Consider the following 8,915-nt stretch of genomic DNA (forward strand, 5'->3'; position numbering starts at 1 on the left):
AGTATGAGCTTTCAAAGTATGTGCAGAGATAACCAGTATTAACTAAAAGAAATGAACAGGGTAGAAAGTCAAGTGTATGGGGCCTCCTGCCAAAGGAAGAGTGAGTTTTGGGGTGAGGTGTAGTCAGCAAATTCCAGTGCTGCAGAGAAAGCAAGTAATAGAGGGGCTGAAATTATCTTTTTGTTTCTAGAAAAAAACAAATCAAGATGACTCTAGCAAGAACATTTTGAGGAGCTAGGTAGAATTGTAGTGGTGGGTTAATCAGCAAATTAGCAGTAGTAGATAAAGCTGACAAATAATTGAAGGTGTGCAGCCTTCAGTAGATTTAAGAATGGAATAAATCAAAGGAAAAGAAGAAAAGGTTCAGTTTTTCTCTTGAGATTTTCAAATATAAAGGAGATTTGCCTGTGCTTACATATGCACCAAGGATAGCAATCATCAGAGAGGGAAGGAATGAAGACAATGGTGGAACAGTTTGAAAATACAGGAAATCCATGTGAAGAAGAGGAAAGATGAGGATTTAGTATCTGAAAGGGTGTATTGTTGAAAGACATGATCACTGAAGGAAAAAGTATTTTTTCTTCTTTTTTTATTATGAGAGTAGCAAAAGTAAAAGGAGAGGGCTGGGATTGTAGCTCAGCGCTAGAGCACTCTTCTAGCACATGCGAGGCCCTGGGTTCCATCCTCAGCACCACATAAAAATGAATAAATAAAATAAAGGTAATGTGTCCAACTACAACTAAAAAAATTAAAATTAAAATTAAATAAAGTAAAAGGAGTTTAGGAAACTGCACCTGCTTATTGGGCCTTGAAGAATAATAAAGCCACCTTTGTCACAATCATAAGTGGGGAGAAGAAAAGCCTCTGTTATCACTGAGATTAGCCCAACATTTTGCTCTTCAAGCAGAGCGCAGCTCAGAGGAGAAATATAGCCTCTGAGGAAAGTGAGGAGATGCAGACTGTGTCCCTGGAGGGATGATGTGGGCCAGAGTGGGCAGCACAGGAGGAGTGCTGTCATGAGAGGATCCCGGCAACAGCCTTGGTGGGCTGATGCTCCAGGGAGGCTGCACCTGAAGTGGAGAATGATGTGGAGGTGGGGGTCAGCCTACAAACCTTGGACATCTGCAGTGTCAGACCTGGTGAAAGCAGGAGTCTGCACAGCAGAGTCTCCTCTGGGCTGTGCCTTCCTGGACTAATCTGGGATGTATGGTATGTGTTTTTGTTCTGCAGACAAGAGTACATCAGTGGATACTACAGAGTGTCTTCTTACTTCTTTGGAAAACTGTTATCTGATTTTCTACCCAGGAGTTTGTTAACAATTATTCTATTTATTTGTACAGTATACTTCATGTTAGGTAAGTAACAAGATAAAGAGGATGTGTCCGTAGTCTTACAAATGAAAGGAAACTAATTTTGCTTTGTAAACATATTTATGGTTTCCAAAACGAAAGATCAAGTCATAAGCCAGGAGAGCAAGTATTCATTCCTCACTTTCTAAAATGATAGTTCAGTTGTCAATACTGTTCTACACAAATTCTTTATTTTTATTTGTTACTTGTGTGTGTGTGCAGTACTGAGGATTGAACCTGGAGTCACTCACATGCTATACAAATGGTCTACCATTGAGTTACATCTCCAGCCCTATTTTACACTTCTATTTTGAGATAGGGTTTTGCTAATTTGCTCAGGCTTGCCTTAAGCTTGGATTCCTCCTTTCTCAGTCAACCCAATTCCTGGGATAACAGGTGTATGGCACTGTACTGGACTCAACTGGACTTTCAAAGCTATAAATACATTTTATGTCAGTAAAATGCTGTGATTCATACAAAAACATCGAAAGAATTCCTTCATATTTGAGACTATGCTGGAGATAATGGGATATTTATTGCTTTTCAATTTTTCTCTGTGTCTCTGTATGTATACCTCTACATAAAGATAAAATATAAATGGAAAAACAATAAATACGTATTAGAGATACAAAGAGAGAGCTAAAAAATCAACATACACACATACACATATGCGCACATGTGCACGTGCGTGCACACACACACACACACACACACACATACACATATTTATTCTCCTTCTCCTTTTCCCTATTTAAAGAAAGATGATGACTTTTGGATTCAGGGATTTAACAAGAATACTTGTTTAATGACCATAGACACATTCATTCGTGCATTATGCTCAGACTTCTTCCCAGGCTCATGCTGTAAGAATGTAAATGTATTTCTTTCTCTCTCTCATGCACTCACATGCACACATACACACATCACAAAAATATCTATTTTTGACAATACACTGCAGAGTAAGAACCACTGAGAAAGTGTAAACCTTCCAGTTTAGAAATAAAAGTTGTTTCATAAAAAATTAATTATGTAATCTAACCCCTCCCCCACAGTCCTGATTGGTGTTCCTGCAGCAATCGCAACATTGTAAGACTGATGGTGAGCATTAACTCATTAGAGTTCATAAAGTGGTTGAAGAAACTTCATTTGGCTCCAGTCTGAATCAGATTAATAGGATTTGTCTAGGGGGATTCAGCGTATGGATTCTTTCTCTTTCCTTCCCATATATATTGTTATAGAATTGTGATCCCAGGTTTTTTTTTTTTTTCTGACAAATGCATTATAGCAGACAGTGAGTAATGTAGAGATCTCTGGGTACATGGATGTGCTGTTGATGAATTTTCTTTAATAGGAGAAGGCAGTATAATTTGGCTAGATATGTTGCCTGTGTCCACCTCACCAATTCTGAATTGGTCAAAATTACACATAGGGCAACATCAGTGTTATATGGGAAAATGCTTTGGTAGAAAGTGTAATAAATCTGTGTGGTAACATTATACAGTGGTGAACGATGCAATTAATGTCCCTGGGTATTTTGGTCTTGGATGACAACTTTTCATCTTGATACTATTATTTTTCGGAGTATTATGCTGTCATTTGTGCACGGGTGTATATACACACAAACACACACACACACACACACACACACACACACAAAAGTGTCAAATACATGGGAACCTAGGCAGGTAGACTGACCCTTTCTTTTCTTTCAAAGGATTGAAACCAGGGGTGAAGGCTTTCTTCATAACGATGCTTACCATTTTGATGGTGTCTTATTCAACTGGTTCCCTGATCCTTGCTATTGGAGTTCACAGTATTTTTTTCACAGCAACAATTCTAGGACTATATTTTCTATTGATGATGGTGAGTGTGAACTGTGATTGTCTGAGAGGGAATTTTTCCCCTTGTTCCTTCCCACTCTTTCACCTGTCCTTTAAAACCTGCTTTGAGGATTCTGGGCATAGACCTAAGATGCTTTCAGGAGGCCATGGACTAAGATCCTGTTTATATTAGAGAATGTACCACTTTCCTCCTGGCACTTATAAAAACACTGGAAATCCCAAACTTATAGTACAAGGTCACCCTATTAATGGGTTCCTGATGCTTTTTATATCAATATTTTTCTGCTTACTTTTGCTTTTAATGATTCCTTAGTTTTAATCTTTTATGCCTTAAATTTTGCACTCACAATGATGAATCAGCAGAAACTAGTTACTAACCTTTGCCACACAATGACATCAAATAGGAGTGGTTCTCCTATTAATACACACATCCTTTCTTCTACAGTAGGAGGAGTTGTCTTTCAAAGATACATAATTAGCATAAGCTCTTGCCAAAGTTTAATTCTTTCATGTATAAATTTGGCAAAAATCAATGTATATTACTGAAAAAGCAATGTCTTGTTTATAGTTTCTACATTGTCATACAACAAATAAAAGATATGATTAATTATTATGTAAGGTTTTCTACGTAGAAATTTAAAAATCAGTCCCAGGATCACATTTTACTTGGAGATGCTGACTTATATACTAAGCAGTTGGTTAGGTCCAGTTTTAACACATGCAGACAAAACCACAGCATTGTCATTGCTCCGAATATCCCAGGGTACCTCACGCCAGTTAGGACAAGAATTATGTGCACCTCACAGCTGTCTCTTGTGTGTCTCCAGCAGTCCTTCCTGGCATCTTCATTGCCACACTACTTTCTGGTAGCTTTAAATGGAGGGATTGACTATGTTTCCTGCTGTATTTCACCACACTATGTTGTTTATCAGGTCTAGGGTTTGGGTTTTCTAAGGCCTCCTTTCTGAGCTCCAGATGATTCCTAATGTAATGAATATATAGTCTCGACCCTTGTGAATAACAAATTACCTGTTGTATGAAAGTAGAAAAGGGCATGTGATGCTTAGGATTGTTCTTAGACTGTCAGGTTCCTTACTGGGTACATATGATTTAGTATAATTTGAATAGTCAGTAAAATCAGCTCTTCATGTCCGTGGGATCCACATTCAAAGATCCAACCAACTGCAGATCAATACTATGCAAAGCAAAGATTATGTCTACAATGAGTATATGTGCTTATTTCTTTGTCATTTTGCTCTACTCATATGAACTATTTGCATAGTATTTATGTTGTATTAGGCATCAAGAAATATTAAAATGATTTTTAAAACACATTATATTTTTATTTATGCATAAAGAATGTATGTGGGTTACATGAAAATATTATGCCATTTTAAAAATAAGGGACTTGAGCATCTGCAGATTTTTGGTATCTGTGGACTAGATATCCTGAACCAATACCGTTGGGCTACCAAAGGATAACTGTACTTCTTGGTATTATTTTATGTGCAGTTATAGAAAAATTAGAGGACTTAGTCTTGATAATTACAAATCTTCCAAATAAGTGGAAAATATAATATAGATAATATTGTCCTGAATCTCCCAAATAAATTAATGTATAATACAGACTATAGGTATGCTAAGAGCCACAGCCAAGTAATATGATGCATGGCATTTTTGGTTGAAAGGTGACGACAGCTAGCCATTGAGATGATATGATTATGTTAAGATTTGCATTCATGTGGATATTTGACTCCTGCTGTTCACCTGGGCCTGCTACAGGACTCCTGGAGACTTCCCATTGGTTGGGGAAGTGCAGTAGGAGGGAATTCCAGGGGAGGAACTTCCTCTGGGGTTCCAGGAGATTGCTGCGGGAGTGGGTCAGCAATCTTCCCAGGCAGTACAGGGCATTGGCGGCAGTTTTAAAAAAATAAAGTTTGTTCCTGCTTGAGTGGCTCGTGATTTTCTGTCCAGCCAGACTGCGGCATAGGTATATTGTCCTTTTTTTAATACATAAACTATCTTAGCTGTGTGGAGGTATAGATATGCAAGGGATGAAGGATGAAGCTTACTGTCTAGAATAAGTTGAAGAAATTTTAAGAAAGAGTTGGTCCTAGCAGAAGTGTATAGAAAATTCTAGAGTTCTTGGAGAGACTTATCTAGAATTTCTCATAAAATTACTGGTCTTGTTCCGATTCATGGTTTTTGCTTTTTTTTTTTTTTTGTAGATTTTGATAAATTTTTCACTGGATTTTGGAAACTTTTCCCCTTGGCTGTCATGGATTCAGTACTTAAGTATCCCTCACTATGGTTATATGGTAAGTTGTCCTCATCTGTCATAGGAAATGTATTCTCAAGCTGGATGCAACAAAAACAATGCCTATCCATATTGCTTTGACCATGAGCAGTGAAGGAGTCCTATCCAGGAGTTACCTTTTATGACTGAAAATCTCCTATTAGCCTCAGTTAGTACAAACTCCAGGAGTCACATGGGATTTTCCCCAATCACCTCATTGTTTGAGGAAGATGAAGGTTGTAGAGAAATTAGGGAAAGTAGAAGAAGCAAAAATAAGACCATAATACACTCTTAACTGTATTGGCTTTAGCAAGCCAATCAACTCCAAAGTTACTGTCCATCCATGTATAACCAAATTTCTAACTCACATAATTACAACTAGTTTTGAGGAAAACATAATTATCATAAATCAACATTACCTTTGATCACCACTGTATTATTTTAGTTGTAGTGTTTATGGGACTATAAAATTGGGAAGAGATGATGTAATAACTTCTTGGCCAATGGGAAGCAACATCCCAAGCTTAGGCCTCTTGATTTCCAGGGAAAATAAGGTATTTTGTGGGAAATAGACTGTGAATATGAGACTTTTACATGCTGTAAATACAAAATTAAGATTAGAATTCACATCATTGGGATAATTTCTGGGAAACTTTTGGAATCCAGGTCTGTTTCACTTCTGTTCCCCCTTGTTGTAGGCTTTGCAGTATAATGAATTTTTGGGACAAAACTTCTGTCCAGGACTCAATACAACAAAAAGCAGTGGCTGTTCCACCTATGTGATGTAAGTTTGTGTTCAATGTCACAAAGGGTTTGATTACTCCTATGATGTGATTAAGAAAGGCCCCCAGGTTTAAAGCTGATTTGAGTCCTTTCAAGGCTAACAAAACTTCCTGATTCTAAGTTGTATCACTTGAAATATGAGTTCTTGTACAGTAATATAGATGAACACCCATACAATTTCTGTATTGAACATAAAATTGTGTTTAAGTTTAATGTGGAGACATATTTGTTTTGAGACTTTTGAGAAATTGTTCTGATGTTTTAGTTGTGGGATTCAGTTCTTATTTTTTTCAGAACTATTGATTTTGAAATTAATTGCTTTCAGAGTTTAGTGAAGGATCATAGTCTCTGATCACTTGGATTCTATGCTACCAGTGAGCCCATCCCTTGGAGATTAGTAATAGCTCAAAGAGCAGCAGTAGCATAAAAGTGGTTAACGTTGCTTTGTTGAGATTCTGGCCCTTCTCTTTGTTCACACTTATGGGAAATCAAAGTCTGCATAGTTGTGTGTGTGTGTGTGTGTGTGTGTCTATACATTGACTCAGTATACTCCTTATCAAAGGCTATATCCACTAGAGAAAGAAATACATATTTCAGTTTGTTGACAAGAAAATCTATTTTTGCATAATGTCTTTAAAACTGAAGTGCAAATTTCAATCAATTTAGAAGATCTCATTTTTAATTTTTAATACTACTTTTGTTTTCTATGATTGCTGTTATCTTTGACTTTAACAGATAAATTACCAAGGGAAAAGAGAATCTGGCATGTTCAATCTCTCCTAGATTTTTCAAATATATAGAATTAAGTCTTTGTAAAAACGCAAACCCTATTGTTAATGATTGATAAAGCCTCTACTAAGAGGAGTTTTCCTTACCCACTCTTTTTGTTTTGAGATGGGCATAGTCTCTGTGACAAAAAGTTAGTGCCAGGCTATTAGTCAGGATGAAATGGACGGGAAACATTAGACCACATAAGGAGAAGCTACCACAGCCTTCATGCTCACAGAAGGATCCTTCACATAAGAGAAAATAAGAAGCTCCTCTAATAGCACAGAGAGGTCAAGGATATTTTAGAAATGGCTGAATTCCAAGAGATGCACAAGAATGGCAGCAGGCAATAATTATGACTGCACAAGGTGTTTTTTATTAAGAGCCACTTTTCTACCATGTGGCAAGAATGCTCCATCTTGTTTCAGGTGCTACCTAAGTCTGATTCCTGGGTATCTTTCTGTAGTGGAGTGTCTGTGATGATTATTACCATCATGGTACAAGAGCTGACAGATCCTGACTGCCTAGAAGCATTTGTTTCCTCTATCTGTAGTTGTAGAATTCTTGCCTGAGTTTATTGGATAACTATTCTGTGGGTGAGCCAAACCAGAAGGAACTTTTGATGCTCTCAGTAGGGTCTATAGGTGTCATCAGTTAAAGCTGAGCTTTTACCCACTAGGAGTGGTGAAAAGTTCCTTCATCAATACTTCCTTTGAGAAGAGTAGCATTATAAATTTGAAATGGAATGAATCTGAGGAGACTAGAACTTGGTTCATTGTGTGACTGTAAACTTGGCCAACTTCATTAATCCTTATTAATGAATCCTCCTCTTTGAACTGTGTGTAATACCTATACCCCTTGGGTTATTTTAGGAATTCCTTAACTTATTAGGTGCAAGGTGCTTAGCACAGTATTGAGAAAAATTTTAAGCACTCCATGATAAATATTATATATGAAGTGATGATTTCATACGATTTGGTTACTTATTGGCTTCTAAGAAAGAAATAGTGAATATATTGAGTAAACCTTGACAGATGCTACAAATGTAATCAGAAATTTTGTGTTGAATTTTAGATGTACTGGTGAAGAATACTTGACACTCCAAGGCATTGATCCATCTCCGTGGAGCTTGTGGAAGAATCACCTGGCTTTGGCTTGTATAACTACTATCCTTCTTGCAATTACCTACCTAAAATTGTTACTTCTTAAAAAAAAAGATTTTTAAAATCCCCTTTAATTTACCATGAATTACCCTAATATTAAAAAGGAACACCATAATTTATTTCACCAATGCAGATATTTTTGCCTTTGCTCAGTAGCCTGCATACTGTTGTTCAGAAAAAAAATATTTTTAGTAGAAAATATTCACAAAAATCACAACAAACTGAATTACACATGAAAGAACCCAAGCCAAAACAACTGACCTGTTATATTAGCTCATCTCATCAAACAGTAAAGAAGTCCAGTCAAATTTATTGATCTGAAAAGTAGAATTAAATTACTGAAATGCTTAGAAAGTTAATAATATCTCTAGTATGAGTTTTCTCACCTTCAAAATGCATGGGAGGTTAGTAGACCTCTAGTTTTAATAGATGATGAGTCCATGATCTGCCATTCTATAATAAATAACAGATATATATTAATGCTGTATTAAAATATGAAATCTAAAATGTGTTGTAATAACCTGTGTTATTTCTAGGGGACAAAAATCTATGATGGTATAGGTTATTGATGATGTTGGAAGTTAGTGATACTTCTCTAGTGAAATTGTAAAACCTCAGGAGTCTCAGCTGGGGGCTTTGGGTCATAGTTAGAATAGAGACCAAAGGTTTGGGGATGTAACTCCTGTGCCATTTCTGAGACACTCTACTCAGAAGT

The 8,915-nt window shown here is 36.7% G+C and overlaps 1 protein-coding gene across 1 annotated transcript in view; it reads left to right on the plus strand.

The window, feature by feature from the left end:
- Positions 1–8,262, plus strand: part of LOC144257155 (broad substrate specificity ATP-binding cassette transporter ABCG2-like) — a 29,296-nt gene extending 21,034 nt beyond the window's left edge. Inside the window, 5 exon segments of the mRNA XM_077803118.1 lie at positions 1,231–1,355; positions 3,064–3,212; positions 5,419–5,508; positions 6,185–6,270; positions 8,112–8,262. Coding sequence (XP_077659244.1) covers positions 1,231–1,355; positions 3,064–3,212; positions 5,419–5,508; positions 6,185–6,270; positions 8,112–8,262 — 601 coding nt within the window.
- The last annotated feature ends 653 nt before the right edge of the window (positions 8,263–8,915 follow it).

The sequence above is a fragment of the Urocitellus parryii genome, chromosome 10 (assembly GCF_045843805.1).
Source record: "Urocitellus parryii isolate mUroPar1 chromosome 10, mUroPar1.hap1, whole genome shotgun sequence".
Lineage (NCBI taxonomy): Eukaryota > Metazoa > Chordata > Mammalia > Rodentia > Sciuridae > Urocitellus > Urocitellus parryii.